Source organism: Sus scrofa, chromosome 3 (genome assembly GCF_054392235.1).
Source record: "Sus scrofa isolate SSC_HxYL_T2T_F1_AM1 chromosome 3, Sscrofa_HxYL_maternal_Yorkshire_Landrace_v2.0, whole genome shotgun sequence".
NCBI classification, from domain to species: domain Eukaryota; kingdom Metazoa; phylum Chordata; class Mammalia; order Artiodactyla; family Suidae; genus Sus; species Sus scrofa.
Genome location: NC_139385.1, coordinates 109,400,983 through 109,425,139, shown reverse-complemented (window position 1 = coordinate 109,425,139; position 24,157 = coordinate 109,400,983). Strand labels below are relative to the sequence as shown.

The 24,157-nt window shown below is 52.8% G+C and overlaps 1 protein-coding gene across 1 annotated transcript in view; it reads right to left on the bottom strand.

Annotated features, from left to right (window-relative positions):
* LOC106509841 (uncharacterized) overlaps positions 1 to 24,157 on the bottom strand; it is a 174,568-nt gene that overhangs the window by 149,628 nt on the left and 783 nt on the right. The window contains exon 2 of the mRNA XM_085019414.1: positions 20,745 to 20,788. Within this exon, the coding sequence (XP_084875540.1) occupies positions 20,745 to 20,788 (44 nt within the window). The remainder of the gene's footprint in view (positions 1 to 20,744; positions 20,789 to 24,157) is intronic.

Sequence of the window (24,157 nt, the reverse complement as noted above, 5' to 3'; positions counted from 1 at the left end):
GGCAGGTGTCCGCCAGGCTCAGATGTGCTGAAGGACCCAGAGCGCTCTAGCAGCTACAGCTGGGGTTGGGAGAGGAGGTGCATGCATGCCCAAGGGAGTGTGTGTGTGTGTGTGTGTGTGTGTGTGTGTGTTACATGCCTTGTGTGTGTACGTGCCTTGCATGCACGTAGTCACAAGTGGGTGACTGTGTTCATCCATTTGTGAATGTATGTGTGTGTGTGTGTGTGTGTGTGATTCTCGTACACCCCCGCTCAGTCTGCTTATGTGCCTGAATGCTCCGGGTAGGTGCAACCATGTGTTCAGGAGTCCTCCCTCCCCTTCACACCCAACTCCTCCACAGCCCTCAGGACGCTCCCCCGCCCCGCCTCACCCCTGAAGCCTGCTCTGACCCTCCAGCTCACACTGTCCTCCCTCTGACCCTCCCTGCTCACCCTGCAGCCCTGACCTGCTGACCTACATCGCAAACACTGTTTGTCTTGTTCTGGTTCAGGCCTGGAGCTTGGTCACCCTTGTTCCCTGAGGGTGGAGGCTGACGCCTTTCAAATTACCCCAAAGCCCAGCTTAGGTCTGGGGACACAGCCTTGCATAATACACACACTCATAACCTGAATTAAAGCCAACGGCATTGAAAGGAACTGCATTTACGTGACCAGAAACCAGAGCAGGCGAGCTTTCCTCTTTCAGCTTTGAACTCGTTTACTCGGCATCTTTCTGTCTGTTCTTTTTTGCTGTCTCAATCTTCAGCTTACAAAGTACTTCCTTGTACATCCATATCTCATTCAAATCGCATGACCATCCTTTAAGATAAGAGGACTTATCCTCATTGCACAGATGAGGAAACTGAGGCTCCGGGAGGCTACGTCGTGACTCACCAAGGTCACTTCAGCCTGGAAGCAGGGGCCTGGAATCCTCACGCCTGAATGGATGTGGTCCCCACGGCCCCTCCCCAGCAGTAAGCACCTGGGGTTAGAGGGCAATCCCTGGCTTGGAGGGGGTGCTTCCTCACCTCCCCGGCCCCGCTCCAAGTCCTGAAGTCACCATGGGAAAGAGATGAACCAGGCCCCCCGGCCAGGGACAACCCCACCCAGCTGCGGGAGGGGCAACAAGATCAGTGGACATTGTTCCCAGCCTGTGGTTACTGATTTGACAACAGGACTGTTCCTCTCCAGCCAGCCAGGGAGTTAATGATTAAGGAAGGGATTAAATATTAACCACCTGTCGGGCCATGGCGTAATGTCTCAGTCTGCACCTGAGCCTACCTAAAAATACCTCCCCCCTGCTGTGGGCCAGCCTCACACAGGGCCTCTAAGCCCCTTGCTCTGGCCATTACCTCCCCATGCAGCCAGTCTGGCCCTGATCCCCGCTCACTACTTCCCATCCATGCCCACCGCATCAGACGCTCATACCCACAGCACAGACCCAAGAAGTTTCCCTGTTGCTTGGCAGCTACAAGCCACACTGCTGGAAGCACACCTGGTGGGCTTTCTGGAGGAGGAGGAGGATTTGCCTAGAGCTAACTGGAGCTTGGAGGGTCAGTAGGTTGCATTCCTATGTGTGATCCAGGTTAGCAGTGTGGGACTCCTTGCCCAAGTCCTTCCTCCACCTAGAGACCCCTCTGAATATACACAGACCAGGTCCCAACACCCTGGGCTACAAAACCCTGGGCTTCACTAAAGAAATCACCAAAGAACAGCATGCTCCCCAACAGAGCTATTATTTTCTTGCTTCTAGCAGTAAGGATCTGGGGGCTAGCTGCCTCCAGGAAGCCTCTGAGGCTAACCTAGTCCTGGACCCTCCTGGACCTTGCTCCCCCAGCTTTCCTCAGCCCTGGGGTAATTCAGGCTGGCATGGGCGTGGGCTGTTGCACAGCTGCAGGAAACTGGCTGCATCTGTTAGAATGGTCCTTTGAAGTTCAACCGTGCAGCCCATGTGGTCTTCCAAAGGCTGGGGGTGGGGACAGCTTTATCACACCCAAGCCCGTGGTCAGCCTCCCCACGGCAAGAACCACAGACCGTATGTCATGGGGCTCACTCAAGCCTTTTCTAGAAAAACTGAATTCTCTACTCAAGTAACAAATCTCCAGAGAAGCTCTGTTTCTGCTCAGGGGAAAGCCCACTGAACCTGCCCACTAAACACCCACATGAGCTTGTACTACCCTGCAGAACTGCAAGCCTGGGGACACCTTTATCATCCCCATTTTACAGATGGGGTAACTGAGGCTGGATGAAGTTATACAGCTAGAAAGTGGCAGTCTGGCCTACCTGACCTGAAAGACATACACCACTTTTTTTTGTCTTTTTTTTTTTTTGGTCTTCTCTTTTTAGGGCCGCACTCATGGCATATGGAGGCTCCCAGGCTAGAGGCTAAATCGGAGCTACAGTTGCTGGCCTACACCACAGCCACAGCAACCTACACCATAGCTCACGGCAGCACCAGATCCTTAACCCACTGAGTGAGGGCAGGGACTGAACCTGCATCCTTATGGATCCTAGTCAGATTTGTTACCTCTGAGCCACGAAGGGAACTCCTGCCAAACACGATTTTAAAGAACTTAGCATCGGTTGCTCTTCCCATAGCGGTCTGAACCCCCAGTTCAGCTCTTCAGACCAGTTACCGACTGCATCTTTCCTTCTTCCATTTAACTTTCTCTCACCTACAGTGATACTTGCACTCTTAATCCCATAGGGCCTCCCCTGCGTGGGACCCTTCCCAGCAAAGGTCCTCCTTGTCTTCTGCGTCCCAAGCATGTGACTCCAGGAGACTCCACAGGGAGACTCAAGAACTTTGGACAAGGATTTCCAAGTCCCTCCTAAAATAGGGCTCGTCCCTTGAAGACACGGTGTGAAGCTTCTCGCAGAGACTTCTAGAAAGACCTATCACCTTCCTTCTTTCTACATAAGGGTTGTAAATCATCTTACCGGACCTGGACTGCTTAGAATCAGCATTGCACAGTGGTTTCCTCACACCATCGCCTGTGTTTTCCAATGAGGAAACCAAGGGCCCCGGAGGTCAAGTACGTTGCTGGCCAGGTGCCTCCCACATGAGCTCCCAGGGCAGCGGTGGCACTGAGTGAGGGCTGCACTGGGCGTGGCCCCAACGGGCGCTTCCAGGCCTGGGAAGGTTTCCCCTGGGGGCTTCAGGCCTTTCCCCCCAGCTCACCCTGGCACCCTGGCACCCTGGCAGCCTTGCCCTGCTGCTCTCTGCCCCAGCCCCCTCCCTAGGCCACCGCCCCTCAGAGTCTTGCCCTTCCCCACCGTTGACAATGACACCCCCGGCCGGGCCCCCCCTCCAGAAAGCCCAGGAAACTTCTTAGCTAAGTACAATGTTTCAACTCCCAGCACACCACACACCCTTTGCTGCAGGCCTCCCGGGGCAGAGGGAAGGGCAGCCCAGGCCCCGCCCCTTCACCCGGGCACAGAGGCCCTGGTCTCCGCCCTATCCTTGGGCTGCGTTTCTGCTCTGACTTTCTCACAGTCACTAACACTTACAAATTTAGGTGAATCTGGCAGAGCAGGAAGGAGGGAAGCAACCACCCAAGAGACTGATTTTCAAAGGGTGAATCCCTGGGAGTTCCTGTCCTGGCTCAGCGGTAATGAACCCCACTAGTATCCATGAGGACGTCGATCCCTGGCGTTGCTCAGCAGGTTAGGGATCCAGGGTTGCTGGGAGCTGTGTTGTAGGTCGCAGACTGTGGCTCAGGTCCAGCATTGCTGTGGCTGTGGTGTAGGGCAGCTCTGATTCGACCCCTAGCCTGTTTGCATCTCATTTGCATATATTTGCAAGGTGGCTTTGGAAGCTCTCCTTTTTGGCAAAGAATATGGAGAAGTAACGGATTGGGGGCTTCTGGGGGCACTGAAGCCTCAGGGAAGTTTCCAAATGCCTTGGGTGGGTCTTAGGGTGGGGGGGTCCTGGAGCACAGAAAGGAGTATGGGGGGCAGAGCACCAAGTTGAATGGGGGGAGGGGCAGGATGCAGAAAGTTGGGGTGGGGGGAGTAGCTGCTCCTGGGTCAGGGCTCAGAGGAAGTTCCTGGGCCATAGCTTCCTTCCTGTGGCAGGGACCCCTGCTCTGGGCACCCGTTCCCTTGTGGGCTATCGCCTGGCCAGGAGGGTAGGGGTAGGGGGCGTGGTGAGGCACAGCTTTGTGGGGCCAACATGGCAGGTAATAGAAAAGTATGAGGATGGACAAGGAATGGGGAACACAAGAGACACAGCGGCAGGGCCAGAGGAAAGGGACACCCAGAACAGTCCTGACTGAGGGTTCTGGGGAAGGTAGGTCCTGCCCTTTAGGTGGACCGAACCTGGGAGGCCCAGCACAATCTGCCCTCCCACCCCACACATCAGTTCTCAGTTTATTCCCCACAGAACCTGAGACAAGGTCCAGGCAGCTAGAGCTTAGCCTGGCTCTGTACCCCTGTCTGGGTGACCTTGGGCAAGTCTCTGTCCCTCTCTGGGCTTTAGTTTCCTCTTCTGTCCATCATCTAGAGAGGAATTGATTTCTATGGACCCACTCCTGTTCCAGCTTGGCCCATGGAAGCCTCCTGGTTCCCTGGGGCTCAGAAACTTTAGTGTTTACCTCCAGGATCAAGTTCCAATTTGAGTGGTCAGGAACCTTCTGGATCTGGTACCAACCTACCTACTCAAGCCTCATCTTTCCCTCTTTGCAACAGTCCAGGAGCCTAGATCCTCCCCGGCCCTTGGGTCTGTGTGCCAGCCTCTTCCCCTCTCTCCATGAAGTGCCCCCACTTGAGGAACCAGCCCCTCCTGCAGGGCTGGCTTTATGGACACGTGACCCATGCAGTTAGCCAAGGCCCCGTGCTTAGAAAGACCCTGGGCTTGGTTTCATACTTCAGGGGCCATCCTGTAATTAAAAAGTTTAGGGGCACGATCTTTAAGGTATTAGCCTGCTAAAGCAATAAAGGTATCTTTTTTATATTTACCCCCCCCAAAAAAGTTTGAACAAGGGGCCCTAAATTTCCACTTTGTGCTGGGCTCCCCAAATTATGCCCCAGACCTGCCTTCCTCCCCTTTCATCACTCCCTCCTTAGCCCCACCTCCCTGTGACCAGAACTGGCAGCCCATGTGACAGAAGCAGAGACCTTCTGGACATCAGAGGCCCAGGCCTGATGTCACCTGAGGAAAATGGCTCAGGGACTGCCAGGGGATGTGGAGAACAGAAGAGGCAGAGACCCTGACTGTGTCTTAGAAGGAAAGCTGGCTTCTGTCCCTAAAGTCCCTGAGTCTGATGAGGAGACAAAGCAACTGGCCCGGGAAGGTCCCAGTCTCCTGAGGGCACAGTTGTGGTGGGAGAAATCGAATCTCAATTTCCTCCTCTCTTTGACCCTTGCTGAGACAATGAGAGGAGAGGTGGCTCCTTCTGGAGCTGGAGAAGTACAAGCCGGGGACCCCCTCTGCCCCTAATCCTTAACCTGCAGAGCTCTTGCTCCGAAAGCATCTCTTCAAGCATCTCCAAAGATGCTGCCTACCTACACATCTCAGTAAGGGACCTGAGGTAGTGGCTTCCCTCCTGGCAAATGGCCTCACCGGCTAGAGTGGACAGGCCCCTCTGGCGGCAGCCCCTGCAGCCCCCTTCTGGTCAGGGGCCTGGCTAAGGCTGCCTTCCCTTCTCTCTGCTCCCTGGCCCTGAGGGTGTGTGGTCTGGCCTCCCTGGGGCCTGGTGAGTCAGGCCCCACACCCACTCTGGAGCCACAAAGCAGAGCAGTGGCCTGAGCCTCTGCTCACCTGGAGGAGCCTGATAGTCCTGTATGCCGGGGCTGAGATCCTGCTGGACCCCAGGGCAATGACTTTGGGCCAGTCCTAGGCCCCAGGAACGGGAGGAGGGGAAGTGGGAGGGGTGGCTGGCCTGTCCCCACTGGCTTCTGGCTTTCCCTGGCAGCACCTTCGTTAACCACAGCCTTGCCCACAGCACTGCCTGCGTCTGGGCCTCTGCTAACGGACCCACCAACTCCAGTCATCACTGAAGATCTGACTTCAGCGTCTCCGCCTCCAGGAAGACTTCCTTCAGCTTCAGGGTGTCTCAAGTGTCCCCCTGGCCTTTCCCATGCTGCTCCCTTGGGAAGCACTCGCCCATGTGTGCCTCTGGCCCCATCAGCTCGGGTCTTTCTGAGGGCAAGTCTGTGTCGTCTGTGTCCTTGACCCCTGGCAGGTCTGCCGCTGTGAATGAAGCTCTCAGGTGTGGTGGGACAGCCAGCCTGGGGCAGGTGGGAGGGGGGACAAGTCGGGGTTTCTTCCCTTCAGACGTGGGCAGAGTGTCTCCCATCTGCCATAAGAATTAGAGCTGCTCATGTGAACCCACATACCTGCAGAGTCGTAGTCACAGGTGACGAAGCTGGGGCTCATCGGGACAAAGTGGCTCCAATCACAACTGGCCACTAAGGTCTGCCTCCGGGGGCTGCTTTGTCTGAGACTCAGCTGCCCGGCCCAGGTATGCTCTGCTCTGAGGCAGGGGACTGAACAAGCTGACCTCTCATGGGCCTCCAGGTCAGGATGGGAGCCTTCCAGTGACACAAGCTGAGGCTCCAACCAGGTCTCGGCCCCCTGACCTGCTCACCCACAAGGCAAGTGCCAGCCCTCCCACCAGCCCAACTGGCTCCCAGTTCAGCTGCAGAAACGGCCAAACGTCTCTCTGGAACCCAAACAGGAAGCTGGGGAGAAGGGGGCCAACGGCCGGGACCTCTGAGGCTCCTCCAGGAAACATGTGGGGAGGGAGATGGGTGGCCGGGGCAAGGTCAGGCCTGCTCACCCCATAACCCCCACCCCAGGAGCCCCCCGCAAGCACTGAGAATCCCCACCTCATCTCCCTGCTGGCAGGGGACCTGGGAGGGCCTGGGGAAAACAGTTGTCCTCTTACAGAAGACGCTAGGGGGAGGGTTAGCTTTCAGAACCATCACTCCCGGGTGAATTTTTTTCCATATATTTTATTTTTTGCTTTTTTAGGGCCGCACCTGTGGCATAGGGAAGTTCCCAAGCTAGGGGTTGAATCAGAGCTACAGCTGCCAGCCTACACCACAGCCACAGCAACTCAGGATCCTTAACACACTGAGTGAGGCCAGGGATGCAACCCACGTCCTCATGGATCCTAGTTGGGTTCATTACCGCTGAGCCATGATGGGAACTCTCCATAGATTTTATTTTTTTGTATTATTTATTTATTTCCTGGCCGTCCCCTTGACACATGGAAGTTCCCAGGCCAGGGATCAAACCCATGCCACAGCAGTGACCAAGCCACTGCAGTGACAACACCAGATCCTTAACCCACTGCGCCACAAGGGAATCTTCCTTTTTTTTTTTTTTTTTTTTAAGAACAGTTTTAGATTCATAGCGAAACTGAGCGGCAAATACAGAGTACCCATATACCCCCTGCCCCACACACGCCTAGACTCCCCCACGATCAACATCCCCACCCAGCGTGGTACGTTTTTTTTCCAATTGATGAACCTACATGAAGCATCATTATCACCCAAGGCCCATTAGGGTTCACTGTTGGTGTTGGACATTCCATGGGTTTGGACAAATGTATGATGACAGGTATCCAACGTTAGAGGATTATCCAGACTATTGTCACTACCCTAAAAGTCCTCTGAGCTCTGCCTCTGTGCTCACCCTACTCCCCAGCCCAGCCCTGGCAATCTTTAATCTTTGTACTGCCTGCAGAGTTTGACCATTTCCAGAATGTCATAGTTGGAATCATAGAGTCCGTAGCCTTTTTTCAGATGGGCTTCTTTCACTTAGTAACACGCAGTGCATTTCCTCCCTGTCTTTTTATAGTTTGTTGTTCATTCACTTTAGCACTGAATAATATCCCATTGTCTGGATGTATCGGAGTTTATGTCTCCATTTACCTACTGAAGAACATCTTGGCTGCTTTCAGGTTGTGGCAGTTGCCAATAAAGCTGCTATAAGCATCTGTGTGCAGGTTTTTCTGTCGACATACGTGTTCAACTCATTTAGGTAAATATCAAGATCGTGATTGCTAGATTATAAATAGCACGTTTAATTTAAGAAAAAAAAAGAAAAAAAACAACCTGCCAAACTGCCGTCCCAAGTGCTATACCATTTTGCATTCTCACCAGCAATAATGAGAGTTCCTAATGCTCCGTATCCTGGTCAGCATTTGGTGGTATCAGTGTCCCAGCTTTTGGCCATTCTAAGAGGTAGGTAGTGGAATCTCGTTTTTTGTTTTTTTTTTAATTTTTTTTTTTTTTTTATTTTCCCACTGTACAGCAAGGGGGTCAGGTTATCCTTACATGTATACAATACAATTAGATTTTTTCCCCCACCCTGGAATCTCATTTTAACTCATATTTCCACAATGCCATATGCTGTTGAGTTGGGTCAACAGGTTTTTTGCTTTTTTTTAATTTTTTTTTTTAATTTTTTTTTTATAGGGCCACACCTGCGGCACATGGAAGTTCCCAGGCAAAGTGTCGAATTGGAGTTAACAGCTGCCGGCCTACGCCACAGCCACAGCAACACCGGATCTGGGCTGCATCTGTAAACTACACCACAGCTCCCAGCAATGCTGGATCCCTAACTTACTGAGCGAGGCCAGGGATCGTACCTGCGTCCTTATGGATACTAGTGGAGTTCATTACCACTGAGCTGCAATGGGAACGCCTCAACAGATTTTTAAGGCAGATTTTTCTTCAAATAATCCTGAGATCATATTAACTTCATTTCTTGGTCAGTCCACCCTTAGGGTCGAGTACCCAGGATGGAGAAATGCCTGGATCTTAGCTACTGTTCTGTCACTGGCTCACTGCCATTGGCCTTGACAAGTCACCTACCAACCTGGACTTCAGTTTCTTAGCCTGAAAGCCTATAAAGGAGCTCGCAGCACTCTTCCCACTTGAGGGTAGGGGGGTGTCTCTGTTCACAAGGATGTGGGTGATGGCTTGGCATGGTGGTCAGTGGTGAGCGAAGCCAGGGACCACAGGCTGCCTCACCTGGTGCTGGGCCAGCAACGACAGCAAACTAGGGAGCCCCATGGGCCAGGACTGAGGAGCAAGTCAGGGGGTCATCTTCCTGAAACTGAGCCCCCAGCAGACCCCCAGGCCCTCCAGGACTGGCCAGCGGGCCGTGGCATCTGCCACAGGGCTGTAGGAGGCTCCAGTGAGAGGACAGGAGGGCAGGACTTGGCAGAGAGAACCTGGCTGCAGGGAAGCCCTGGACCAGAGGCTCAGAAAGCAGGACAGCCAGTGGTGGGTCATGCAAATTGCAGGCAAACTTCAGGCAAACAGACAAGAGTCCTGGTTCTTGCCTTCATAGGAAAGGAGCCTGTGCTCTGAAAGGTTTGGCTCAAATGGGAGAAAGGGTTCCAAAGGCTTGAGGGCTGGCCTGGGTCCCTCAAAGTCCTCCTGAACCAGTGGTGGGGATGGGGCAGAGGGGGCAGGAAGAATCAGCAGGCGGACCCCCCTCCGCTCTCCCCCTTCTGAGGTCCCCAGGCCCTTTAGCTCTGGTTCCCAGCCAGGCCCTCGCCCTCCACAGCAAGACTCCCCAAAACCATACCATCTCCCACCAAATATCATTACATCTCTCTTTTTTGACACCACAGAAAAAGAGCAGAATGGCTCTTAATTCCAAGCACTCAGATAACATCAGCCTTTTAAAAATAAAGGCATACCTTGTTTTATTGTGTTTCGCTTTATTGTGCTTCTCAGATATTGGCTTTTTTTTTTTTTTAACAAATCTGAGGGTTTGTGGCAATGCTACATGGTCAGATGATGGTTAGCATTTTTTAGCAAATAAAGAGTTTTGTTTTTCTTTTTTGGCTGCCCCGAGGCATATGGAGTTTCCGGGGCCAGGGATCAGATCCCAGCTGAAGTTGCCACCTACGCTGCAGCTATGGCAACATCGGATCCTTTAACCCACTGTGCAGGGCCACGGGGATCAAACCTGCATCCTGGCACTGCAGAGACACCATTGATCTCATTGTGTCACAACGAGAACTCCAAGAATTTTTAAATTAAGATATGTACATTGTTTCTTTAGACATCGTTTTTCAGACATTTTAAGTGTGTTATGCACACTTAATACATACTGTAAATATAAATTTTATATGCGCTAGGAAACCAAAAAGAAAAAAGAAAGAGAAATACCCTGATTTGCTTTAGACTTTTTTTTTTTGTCTTTTTAGGGGGGCACCTGTGGCATATGGAGGTTCCCAGGCTAGGGGTCAAATTGGAGCTATAGCTGCTGGCCCACACCACAGCCCCAGCAACGCCGGATCCTTAACCCACTGAGTGAGGCCAGGAATCGAACCCTCATCCTCACGGATACTAATCGGGTTCGTTACTGCGGAGCCACAATGGGAATTCCTGATTTGCTTTATTGCAATATTTACTTTACTGCCGTGGTCTAGAACCAAACCTGCAGTATCTCTGAGGTCTGTCTGTAATAATATATGTGCATGGTAGGAAAATTAAACAAAAGAGAAGGGTTTAAAATAAAACATCCCCCCCGCCCAGCCCCACCTCTTGGTTTCAACCTTTCCCAACCTCTGTCTGAAGGTAACCAGGTACCAGTTTCTCATGCCACCTGCAGGAAAAAAAATTTAGGCCCACATGAGCATATGATGCAGGCACGTGTGTCTGTTAAGCAGAATGTCCAGGTAAAGAGGCTGTGCTGTAACACACAGATCCTCCCTTGCTCTTGTAAGCCCACAGCTTAGACAGCCCTCTGACCAGCACCTACAGAGCCAGCCCACGCTCAGGCCATGTGGAATCTACCATCTCACAGATGCGCCGTGGTGGGGCTGGTCCCCTGCAAACAGGCCTTTACATGATGTCCAGGTTCTTGTCAGAGCATTTTAAATGCTCCCTCACCTCTTTTCTAATTACCCCCGGTCACCCTTGGGTCAGAATCTCTTGGGCCCATCTCAGAGCCCAGAAATCTGAGCTGCAATTAAGCCAATGCAGGTAGAGAGAGCTCCTGGAGGCAGGTGCGCCTGGTGGCCTTGGGCGAGGCATGAGCTTTCTGTGAACCTCTGTTTCCACCTCTGTAATATGGGGTCATTCTCTCTTAGAGCGGAGGCAGAGATTTTTAAATGGCAGTGTAGTCTAATCAATGGGCTTTCTCTACCCTTCTGGAACTTGAAGGCTATTTGATGAAATAAAACTTCCCCTTGGACCTCCAGGGAACAGAGGAATCCAAAATGAGGAAACAGAGGCACAGAGAGATTGAGGAACTCGCCCAAGGTCGCAGAGCTGATAAGTGGGAAGGCTGGGATGGAACCAGTCAGTCTGGCTCCAGAGTCTGTGCTCTGGAAAACCAGGTGAATGGCGATGGCTGCATCCCTGGAGGCCCTCTGTGGACTCCTGACCTCACGAGGAGTGACCACAGGAAGGTTGCAGGGTTGGTGACCCAGCAGGGAAAAGAGGGAGGCTCTAACATTCTCTAGCATCACAGTGTGCCAGGCATGGCGTAGTTTATGTCATTTAATCCCTTCTTCTCTTTCTTCGGTCTTTTTAGGGCTGCGCCCTTGGCATATGAAGTTCCCGGGCTAGGGGTTGAATCGGAGCCCTAGCTGCTAGTCTATACCACAGTCACAGCAACGCCAGATCTGACCTGCATCTTCGACCTACACCACAGCTCACAGCGACACAGGATCCTTAACCCACTGAGCGAGGCCAGAGATCAAACCCAGATCCTCATGGATACTAGTCAGGTTCTTGCTGAACCACAACAGCAACTCCTCTCATTTAATCCTTGTACAGAGGACAATTTTACTGCTGGGGGAGGCTGGCCATTCTGGTTCATGGACCAGCCACTACCCCGGAGCATGAGTGCCTGCCATGGGCCCAGTGCAGCAGGGGAGCACAGGGAAGAAGTTGAGGTGCTCCCAGGCCCCCAGGCCCATACAGGCTGGGAGAAGCAGGCAGGATGCTTCCCCTGGAGGGGGCAGGCGAGCCAGAGAGCCAGCCTGGGCCACCTCTCCCTCTCCCCTTCCCCCCTTCCTTCCTGCTACCCTGCCCCTTCTGACTTCGGCCAGGCCCACAGCTGCCTCCTGAGTCATCTTTGCTTTCTAGCTTTCTGGTTTTCACTCACCTGTCTCCCTAGTTTGGGTTTCTACCTTGGTGAGAATTCTCTTTCCCTCCCTCCTGTACACCCATTGTTGTCTCAGTCACAATTCCAAGGGACTCTCAGGAAAGGATCTTAAGGTCAAAGGGACCCTGAACCTCCCAGCCCACTGGGAGCTCCCAGGGCGAGCCTTGGCTGCAGGGTCTCTGGGTCAGAGTCTGGCTTTCCTGGGGCTGAACCGCCCACCCATGCTCTGTGGCTCCTTTGGCTTCAATCATGCGCACCCTTGCCACGTACTAGCAGTGAGAAAGCCACCTTCTAGGGCTAGCGCAAAGATGACATGCAACAACGAGGGCCCCTCAAGGGACAGGGTTTGGGGGAGAATATGCTGCAAAAACTGTGGCTGTTATTATTAGAATGACTAACTGGAGAAGGGACCCCTGTGTGTGGCCAGATGTCAGTTTATGGGTCTGGAGGCACCTCAGAGGCTCGGAGCAGGGAGAGCAGACTCCAGCACAGGACAGTCAGGGCAGGCTTCCCGGAAGAGAAGGCCTAAGGTGCGGTGCTGAGCAAGGGGCTAGGAACTGACCGGAAGGCAGGCATCTGGGCTGGGGGTGAGGTGTGGGGGCAGGGAGGAGGTGCACCTTTGTGGGGATGTGAGAGAGAGGCACAGACAGCTGGCAGATGAGTGGTGAGTCCACACTGGCTCAGGGCCAGGCAGGGGTGTCTGGGACACGGGGACTCCCAGAAAGCTTTGAAGAGAGAGGAAGACCGCATGCCTCATTTGCAGGGGCTCCATGGCCTCCGGCGGACCCAGAAAAAGCCCAGGTAGACCTTGCGCGGCTCTCCTCCCCGTCCTGTCCCTTGGGCCCAGGTCAAGAGCTGTGGATGTCCACTCCCGGTACAGCTCTGTGACCCCCAGCTTTGGCCTCCTTGGCCTTCACCATCGCCCCTCCCAGGCCAGCCCCCGGGGCGTAGGGCGGGCATGGAGGGCCGGAAGGGCTGTGCTGTCCAGGGCCTGCCTGTGGCGGGTGAGGGACCGACGCAGCGGGCTGCTTACGTTGTCCCTCCTTTCCTCTCAGTGGCCCTGCCAACCGGCGGTTACACCACTGTGGTTTGTTGGCCCCAGAGAGCGCCTCCGTTACATAACCCCTGACACAACGGCCCCTAAAACACACACGCACGCTGGCACGCGCGCAGACACAGGCTTCTGCACATATGCACACTCTTGCACGGGCTCTGCTTGAGATGCACCACCATGCTCTCCCATCCTCAGTGGCAGCACTCCTGTCTCTGGGGGATTTCTGCTGCCCCCACCCACAGTCACACAGATGGGGGCCTTCCCCCGCCCCCTGGTTTCGGGGGAAGAATCTTCTGACCCCCTTGCCCTCAAGCCCTGGGTGCCCCGAGCTCAGTGAGATGGACCCAGGGCTGCCTGGGGCTCCCAGGTGACAGCCTCTGTCTTTGGCTCCAGCTGGTGGGGGGGGCATTACATATCAGCAAGCTGCCCCCCAAGAGCGTGGAGGTGTGGGGGAGCTGGGGTTCAGCATGGGAGAAACTGAAGATGGGACAGGGAGACAGAGAAAGACCAGAGCCCAGGGGGCAGCCCCTGTTAGGTAGATTCCAGAAACTCAGCAGGCAAGGAGCAAAACAGGGGCATAAATGGCCTCAGAGGCATGGGAGGGGGCGAATTAGTGCAATATTTTTGGAGGGTTACTATCATGGACGGTCTCAAGGTTTTAAATGCCTGTAACCCTCCCCAGAAACATGTGAGCCGCCTGGTCACTCAGCCATGCTGCCTTCATGGGTTCATCAGAGGCAAATCCTCACCCAAAGATCTGTGAATAACGATGTTCATGCTGCATTGCTCATAAAAGTGAAATGGTGCAGCTGGCCCTCCTCCTGTGGGTACCGTGCCACAGTCAAAGAAGGTGCTGGCACGTGGGCAGGGTGGACAGCATGCTCCTACTCTGCCAATTGAAGGTGTGTGTGAGTAGGTACAGAGACAGCTGCCATGTACAAATCTCCAGAGCTCCTCGCACAAAGCGGGTCCCATGCGATCAGCTTTGCCGAGTGGGGCTGAGGAGGGACACGCTGGAATGTACTGCCTGCTGTTGGGATGCTCAAAACCAGCGGGCATGAGTTTGGAATGAGAGAGAAAACCCTACGGGACGTCATGCCTACCAAGGAGCCGTGAATTTCTCCCTGTTCTGCATAGTCAGGCATTCTCGTCTCAAGGGGAGTAGGGGGTGGGGGTGGGGGAGGTGGGGAGGGGTGGAGGTGAGAGTGAGGAGAGACACCATGGCCACACCACTCAGGAGCTGGGAGACCCTGGGCAGGAGTCTTCACCTCTCTCTGAGTTGCATGCTCTTCATCTGTTGAATGGATCGGACAGTACCATTCTTGTGGGGATGAGGGGGGGCTGGTTTTGTTGCACAGTTATTGAGGCCCTTCTAGAGGCCGGGCTGGGATGGGGGGAGGTACCAGGAGGAAGAAGAAGTTCCTCCTTGCTCTGAAAGAACTTACAGGCTGCAGAGGAAGACAGAGCTGCAAGCGGCTGGAGTAGGGCAATGCACTCTGTGCACCCACAAAGGCCTATAGGATGGGGCCCTGGGGGGCCAGGGCTGGGGTAGGTGGAGGGGCTACATCTGAGCTTGCGATTCAGCTGAGGCAGAGGAAGCAGGGCACATCAGGGGCATGTCCCAGGCAGGGGCATGGGGACAGCAGAGGCCCAGGATTGTGACGAGCAGGAGGCATCACTGCAGTGGGTGCCCCAAGGCAAGGAGGGAGCACTGAGGTTCCAGGCAGAGCCTCAAAGAGCATGTTTCGAAGCTTGGGCTTGAGTTGGGGGTGAGGATACTGGTCAGGGTCCTAGGGCAGGAGGGGCATGATCACCCATGTGTTTTAGAAGTTGGCTCTGGGGCGGGTGGCTGGGAGGAGGAGCAGCTGGGGGTTCCTGGATCCCCTGCTGTCTGGGGGAGGTGGAGCCTGGGTTGCTGAGTCTTCACCGGGGAGGTGCACAGGCTGGCTAGAAAGCTGCCTTTGGTTCAGGGAGCCTGAGGGACGGGGTAGAGGGAAGTGAGAGAAGACTCAGGGAAGACCCTAGGTTCAGGCACAGGGGGCTGGAGGGAAATGGTGTCACGGCTGTAGAGACAGGGACAATGGGAGGGGTGCGTGTGAGGGGCCATGTCTCTGGGGCGACTGAGAGGAGGGGGTTCAAGGCTGCTGGGTGGGGCTGTGCGGTGCCACCATGTGGTGGGCAGTCCCTTCTCCTCTCCTCCACTGGCACTTCCAGTCTACCTGACAGAGGGACAGTTTGGAACTCTTTTGGACCCTCTTGGCTTGCGGAGGGAGGGGGACCCACGAAGGCCGCCACGGGTGTGTCCCAGGACTTGCTTTGGAGAAGGACAACCCTTCAAGGGTTAGGTGACAGACGCGTCCTTCCTTACAGTGGTTTGCATGTTAAGAGAACTCTCCAGAATGACAGTGCCGTCCAACAGAACTTTCTGCCATGACGGAAACATGCAGGGCAGTGGCTTCTAGCAACAGAAGACTTGCAGTGTGGCTAGTGGCTGGCGAGGAAGGAAGTGATGAATTTCGTTTAAGTTCAATGCACATCGTGTCACGTGCCTCGTGCCTACCACACTGGACCGTGCAGAGCTATCTAGAATTTCTAAAGGAAAGCGATTGTCACTCATGTGGTTGGGGCAGTTTGGTGGGGGCAGACTTCCTCAACCTCCTTAGCTTGGGCGTCTATTAATTAGGTGTGAAAAAAACCCAAGAAAGCAGTCCTAAACTTACATCCTACTGCCTGTGTGTCTGCTCTGTTCACACTAAGTGGGTTGACGGCTTCTCAGAAGCTTCCTGATGGTCCAAGGTGACAGGCCTGACATATTACAGATGGAGACATCAAGCCACTGGCTCATGGTCTCGCAGCCGGCAGTAGCAGAGCTAGGCTTTGGCTCGGCAGTCTTGGCGGCTACTCATTGTGCCAGCCTGTGCAGGGCAGTTCCATCTGGGGGACCCTGAGCTGGGCTCTCTCCTAGTCATGTCACCCATGATATCACATTTTGACCCTCATGGGGACTTTGTGTAGCAGGAATGGCATCATCGCCCCCATTTCACAGATGAGGAAACTGAGGCTCAGAGGTGCATTCAGGATTACACAGGTAGGGAGTGGCCATGAAGTGAGATCTGAAGCCAGGTCTATGGGAGCCTCGCCTGTAAGCCCTGCAGACCAGGCCCCTCACACGGCAGTGGTGACATTGCCTGGAGTCCTCTCATGCTCCAGCCCCTGTGGCAGCTCTAGGCTCCCCAGGCTGTGCTTTGTGAGCCACTGGCCTGTCTGTTCCATGGAACTTCCAGAACCTCCCTAAGAAGCCAGATGGACAGAACCTTCAGAAACTTGCTGCTCTGAGCCTCTCAGCTCAGAGGTCTTTAGGTCTGCTTGGTGAGAATTGATATTCAGCGTTTTTACCGACAGCCCTAGGACAGCTCACACCTAAGGCGGACAGTGTCCTGGGTGATCTCTTTACCCAGGGCTCATGGAGAAACCTGGAAATTGGGAATTCTCCAAAGGGGACTTCCTACTCTTGCCGAGCCTTCGTTTTCTCATCTAAGGAGTGAAAGGGCTACACTAGGTTATGGTTTTTAAAAACTTTTTTAGCATGAAAATAGTTTTTATAAGGAATCATTTTTTTTTCTCCAATCTAGTTTCTACACAACTTAAACCATTTAAAATCTTGAGCGTGGCTGTCTTTTTCCCCAGCTTAAAATCCTTCAATGGCTTCCTCCTGCCCTCAGGAGGCTTAGAGTCTAAGAAGGAAGGATGATGTGTACACAAAAAAGGCATTTAAAATATGTCAAAGGGGAGTTCCCATTGTGGCTCAGTGGGTTAGGAACCCTACTAGTGGAGTTCCCATCATGGCGCAGCAGAAACAAATCCGACTAGGAACCATGAGGTTGCAGGTTTGATCTCTGGCCTTGCTCAGTGGGTTAAGGATCTGGCGTTGCCGTGAGCTGTGGTGTAGGTTGCAGACGTGGCTTGGATCTGGCATTGCTGTGGCTCTGGTGTAGGCTGGCAGTTGTAGCTCTGACTAGGCCCCTAGCCTGGGAACCTCCATATACCAAGGGTGTAGCCCTAAAAAGACAAAAGACAAAATTAAAAAACAAAACAAAACAAAACAAGAACCCTACTCGTATCCATGAGGATGCCGGTTCTGTCCCTGGCCTCGCTCAGGGGGTTAAGGATCCCACATTGCTGAGAGCTGAAATGCAGAATTGCAGGTGTGACTCGGAGCCAGTGTGGCTGTGGCTGTGATGCAGGCCTGCAGTGGCAGCTCCAATTTGACCCCTACCCTGGGAACTTCCAAATGCTGAGGGTACGGCCCTGAAAAAAAAGGGAAAAAAAGCCAGAGGATGACAAATGCTGGGGGAAAAATAAAGCAGGATGAGAGATGCCAGATGGGGCTGTTGTCTTAAAGAGGGTGGTCTGGGTGGCCCCCTGTAAAGGCAACCGGAGCAAATGAGCCATGTGGAAGAGCATGACAGGGAACAGCAAGTGCAAAGGTCCTGAGACAGGGAGTAGGCCCATCATGAATACAAACAGCAGGGAGAGCTGAGTGGCTGGAGCAGGAAGAGGGAAGGGAGAGTCAGGGTCAGAAGAGAAAGAGGCTAGTGAGTGGGAGGGAAAGATAATGCTGGACCTTGTAAGCCTTGGGAAGAGTTTAGATTTTTATTCGGAGTGAGGATTTTGAGCTGAAGGGTAACTTAAACTTGTGTTTTAAAAGCACAGGTGAAATTATCACAACATTGTAAATCAACTATACTTCAATAAGACCTTAAAAAAAAAAAAAGAAAAGGAAAAAAAAGAGGAGATCCCATTGTGGTGCCACGGAAACAAATCTGACTCGTATCCATGAGGACGCGGGTTCAATCCCTGGCTCCTCCGCTCAGTGGGTTAAGGATCCGGCATTGCCGTGAGCTGTGGTGTAGGTTGTTGATGCAGCTTGGATCTGGTGTTGCTGTGGCTGTGGTGTAGGCTGGCAGCTACAGCTCCAATTTGATCCCTGGCCTGGGAGCTTCCATATGCCATGGGTGTGGCCCTAAAAAGCAAAATAAAATAAAATAAAAAAGCAGCCAAGTTCTACCTGGCAAGAAACTCTGGAAGGCTTCTTGGAAATCGCCATTTCCAGACAATGTGGGAGGAAAGCAGGAGAAAGAGAGGCAGCCTAGGGCGATTTGAAGGAGCCACGGCTTAGCTTCCTTTGAATTCAGCTTCTGCCTTTTTCCTAGCTGCTTGGCCTCGGGCCTATGACAGCTCTGAGCTCAGTTTCCTCATCTTTGAAATGGGGATGGGGACTACTTCAGTCTTGGGTAAGAGAGAAGGACTGTTTTAACTTGAGGACATAATAAGTGCTCCATAAATGTAGCTGTTAGACCCTATAAGGCATTTGACCAGGGAACCTGTGGGCAGGAGCTGGGGGAGCAGGGGGAGCCAGAGATGATGAAGCTGAAGATGACGAAGCGCTACAGAGGTAATAATAATAATGGCCAGCGAATTCTTTGGTTGAATGCTTTCCACCTCCAGGCATCTCACATATAGTATCTCACTCAATCCTTACCTCAAATGCAAGGACAATGCATTAACCCATTTTTCACACGAAGAAACCAAGGCTTAAAGAGACCATGAAAGGTGCTCAGGGTCAATACCGTGGGTCATGGGCAGCACCTGGGACTCATTCCTCACCTCTGACTTGAGTCGCAGTTCTTTCCATGGGTGATAACGTGCTGGGCCCTGGGGCGAAAAATCCAAATAGAATCCCCCTCTCAAGGGGTATTTATATTTTTAGGGGGGAGCTCTGAGGGCAATTTTTTTTTAAATTGAAAAAGTTAATTGAACACATTTCACTAAAATATAGAAAAGTTCAAAGGATAATATGAAAAACCATGAGTGTAGAACTCACTGAACTAAAATTCTGATGCTCTAATAGCAGAGTTGGTGGGGACAGAGAGCAAGCGAGAAATCTAGAGGGCCGAGCCCACTGCCCCAGCCCCACCCTGTGCCATGGTGCTCCAGCCCCAGGCACCTTTTCCTTTTCTTTCTTTTGTGGAACCATGTTCTTCCCTCTAACCACCGGCCCTTTGCACTAGCTGCTCCTTCTAGTTGGAAAGCTTTTTCACGAGTCCTTTGCCTTATTAAGTAAGCCCTTTGCCCTTGTTACTTCTTCAAGGGCTTCCAGGACCCTACGTTAGACCAATTTCCCTGACAGAGGCTCCCTTAGTGCCCTGCCCTTCCCTTTTGTAGCTGGATTTCAGCTTGTGACTATGCATTTTTAAAAATCAAGATATAATTCACACACAATAAAAGTCACCAGATTAAAGCAAAGTGTACCCATTTTAATATATTCACAAAGTTGTTCAATCAGCACCACCATGGAATCCAGAATATTTTCATCAACCCCCAAAGAACCAGTGTCTCCATCAGCAATCATTTGTCTTTCCTTCCCCAGTGCCTGGCAACCACTAATCTTTTTGTCTCTATGGATTTGCCTATTTTGGACACTTCATATAAGAGGAGTCATATAATAGGTGGTCTTTTGTATCTGGCTTCTTTCACTTACAGAGTTATCAGTTCTTCATTCCTTTTTTTTTGCCTGCACCTGCGGCGGCGTGTGGAAGTTCCCAGGCCAGGGATCAAACCCGCATCACAGAAGCTACCTGAGCCACTGCAGGGACAATGCCAGATACTTAACCCACCGAGCCAGACGGTAACTCCCTTCAGTGTTTTCTTTGTCTGAATACCGTTCCGTTGTGTGGACGTGTCACTTTTTGTTCATCTGTTGATGGTCATCTGGGTTGTTTCCACTTTTTGGCTGTTGTGAACAAGGGTACAAGTTTCTGGTGGTTGTTGTTGTGGTGGTGGTGGTCTTTTTTTGTTTGTTTGTTTGTTTTTGTGTGGCCATCAAGGAGCATGCATGCAAAGTAGGGGAAACAGACATTAATAAAACTGTTATAAAAACCTATGTGTCACTTTGGAAAATAGTACAGCCGTTCTTCAAAAACTTAAATGTAGGAGTTCCCGTCTTGGATCAGTGGTTAACGAACCCCACTAGGAACCATGAGGTTTCGGGTTCGATCCCTGGCCTCGCTCAGTGGGATAAGGATCCGGTGTTGTCATGAGCCGTGGTGTAAGTCGCAGATGCGGCTCAGATCCCGTGTTGCTGTGGCTCTGGTGTAAGCCGGTGGCTACAGCTCCGATTGGACCCCTAGCCTGGGAACCTCTATAAGCCGCGGGGGCGGCCTAAGAAAAGGCAAAAAAACAAAAACAAAAACAAAAACTTAAATGTAGAATTACCATACGATCTGGCCATTCTATTTCTAGGTATAGAACCAAAAGAACTGAAAACATATGTTCATGCAAAAATGTGTACACATGGATGTTCATAGCAACATGATTCAAAAGCCAAAAGATTAAAAAAAAAAAAAAAGCAAAAGCAAAACAAACTAACCAACCCCCGCCCCCACAGCCAAAAGGTGCCAACTCCAACATCTATCAACTGATGAATGAAAAACAAAACACGGTCCATGCATGCAAAGGAATATTATCTCGTCACACCAAGGAGGGAAGGCGGCTTCACGCTGCCACATGAATGAACCTTGAAAACACATGTACTCCAGAAAGGTAAGGATGGCACCTGTCCACTCACCTCTGTCCTGTGGTGCTGGCATGTCCCAGACGATCAGGAGCTGCCTGTGGGATGGATGCAAGGTCTTAGGCAGCAGTTCCAGCATTGCCACCCCCCTCCCCGCCCCATGTCTGGACAGGACCCCAGGGCAGTGGAAGGGAAGCTGCCAGCATGCGAGGAATCACACCAGCCCTGGCCCTTGGCGGCCTGTGCCTCCTGCCCTGCAGCATCTCTGATTTCCATCTTCACAACACGTCACCTTGGGAGTCTGGACGTCTTGTAGGTGCTCGAAAGAGCCCAGGAACACTGGCCTGTCTGGACCTGTAGCTTCAACAGGAGCCGGGCCAGGGAGAGACAACCAGGCAGCCCAGGACCACCTGCCATATACCTCGGCCAAGTTCCTCTCCCCTGGAGGGCAGCCCTTCTCCCCTCAGTGAAGCAGAGGAACGAGCAGCAGGCCACCAAGGTCCCCCAGCCCCTCTCCAGTGGTTGTAGCGCTCAAAGACGGCCCAAGAGCAGCCTCTCACCCCAGTCACTCCCCGGGTGGTGGGATTTGGTAACACAAGGCCCTGGGCCTGCCTTTCAAGGGGTCTCCCCATAATACCAGAACCAGGCCCAGTGCAGGGGTCACAGGCCACCCCACAGTCTGGCCTGGCCTCCTCCAGGGTCACTGGGAAGTCCATGCATGTCTCATCACATATTGGTGGGCCATGGAGATGTATTTGAAAATAATTTTAATTAGCCGGAAACTAGGAGTTTAATAAATGGAAAACAGAGAACTTTCCAAGGCCACAGCTGGGAAACGCTCGCTTTTTAAAAAATTCCGCCTGGCTTCCCAGGCCAGCTAAACGCCCCGACACAAGGGCCTGATTGCCAGAGGAATCCACAAGGAAAACAAAGCTTATTTTTAGAGAAATATTTTAAACTCAGTTTCAGTGAGCTCAGGAGTTTTCTCGTGTGTCTAAAATCCTTAATATCTTTCCTTCTATTTCAGAGCTGCCTCCCACCCGAGAGAGCACAAGAACTCCTATCAGACGCGAGCTATTTCTGCAACAGATGAAAATAAAAGGGCCCCCTCTCCCTCCCACTAGAGAATGAGTTGCTTCTAAATGTGTCCCCACAGTCAGGCCCAGGAGGCCTTGGCAGGTGTGACCAGCAATAAAATGGGTCTGGGGTCCCTCGGGCCTGAAGGCCTGCCCACCGCCCCCCCAGCCCTGTTCTGCCCACCGCCCTGCAGGAAGTGGGTGACAGTCTGGCCGCCATTTCCGGGCTTTGAAAACAGGGTTTAACTCGAAAGAGGCCTGCTCAAAAGGGGTGCTTTTCCTCCAAAGGTGTTGTTCATACTCCACCTCAACAGAGACATTCCCCCCCCCCGAAACATCCAGACCCAAACATACAGCAACTCTCACAGCTCTTTCCTCACATCCCACAGACCTACACACCTACCCACACGGCAACAGCAACAGCCACACCCACCCACAGCAACAGGACACCCAAGCCCACACATGCGTGTGCGCGTGCACACACACACACACATGCACACAGGCAACAGCAACAGTCACACCCACCCACAGCAACAGGAGCACCCAAGCCCACATGCGCATGTGCGTGTGCATACACACACACACACACACACGCACAGCAACAGACATAATGAAACCTGCATCCACACACATATACACACACATACCTAGACACACACATATAGAGCAAAACACAAATCTACACCCACACTCACACACAGCAAGAGACACTGAAACCTATACCTCCATAGATAGATACACAGAGCAACAGACACACCCAAACTCACACACAGATACACACACACACCCCTCTACACACAGAGTAACAGACATCTTCAAACCTACCTGTACACACACACACACACACACACACAAATCCATAACCACATTCACAGATCCATATACACACAAAGCTATACATACACACAGAGAGCAACACACGCTCAAACTCACACACAGATACACACACACACACACCCTCTACACAGAGAGTAACAGATACCTTCAAACCCACCTGCACATTCACACTCACACACACAACAGACAACCCAATTCCATAACCACATTCACATGGATCCATACACACACAAAGCTATACACACACACAGAGCAACACATGACCAAACTCACACCTATGCTTGTACACAGATCCCCACATACACCGACACACACACACCACACACACAGAGCAACAGACCCACCCAAACCCACACTCACAGATTTTCATACCCACTCCCCAAATCTCACGCCCTATATGAGCAACATGCCCCCCCACATATCAACAGCCACACTTCCACACACCCCCCAGCCCCAGCCCCAGTATTCTCCTGCAGCAACCCCCCCCACAGACCCCAGCCATGGCAACACAACACGCGTGTGCACATCCACCCAGATGGATGAGGACACAGATACACCCTTCATGTAAACGCCCCACCAGCCCTCCCTCCACACCCGCAAAAACACCCTCAGACACACGCATGCACACCCATACATTTTCCAGGTCCAGCAAACACTGTCAGGAGAGGTTGGGAGATGCCACCTAGGCAGGGCTGGGCCTGTAGGGGCTGTAGCTTCCTGCTCCCCGGCCCCCCTTCCCGCAGGGCTCCTCCTGGGCAAGCCTGTCCAGCCGCCAGGCCCTGGCCCCTCCCTGCCCCTCCCTCTTTTCCTCCCTCCCTCCTGGGCCTTGCCAGCGGCACAAACTGGAACTGCCCTGGATGGCCACACGTCTGCACATCCCAGAGAACGAACAAGAAAAAATAAACAGCATCCATGAGGTAACAACGATGGAGAGTGGTTACAGGCCCCTGGTGGCAGGTGAGCCGGGCCGCTTACCAGGGGCGGGCCTCATTGGCTCCCATTAACTCACAAGGCCAGGGAAGGCCCAGAGGCCCAACTTCCAACTTTCAAGATGGAGCCAGAGGCACATCTGCCCTCACCCTTGTCACCACCACAAGCACAACTGAAAGAGAGCAAATGCCTGGAGACGGTTCTCTTCCAGGTTCAAATGCTCCCTAGTGGGCCTCCCCGTCTCCACACACAGCCAGCCCCGGGGGTTTCTGAGAGCTCCACCCCCCAGGCAGAGTTCCCCACTGAGCATCCCAGTGCGGGGCCAGAGCTGCAGCAAAGAGCTTTGCCTGTTTGTCCAGCCTGCATTGAGCCCTCCAGGGCCTGGCCCTTGCATCCGGGTTCCTGAGCCGCTCCCGGGCTCACAATCCCCCATCTATTCCCAAGGGCGGTGCAGAGCTCTGGCCTTCTCAATAGTTTTTTTGTGTGTGTGGTTTTTTCCCCTCGTTTTATACACTCAGCAGTGGATTCAGACAGAGTGAGTGAAGGGTGGAAACTAGCTACACGCATGCACCCCTTCTCCGAAATAATGTAGAAGGTGGTACACACGAACCGGGCTGCTTCAAA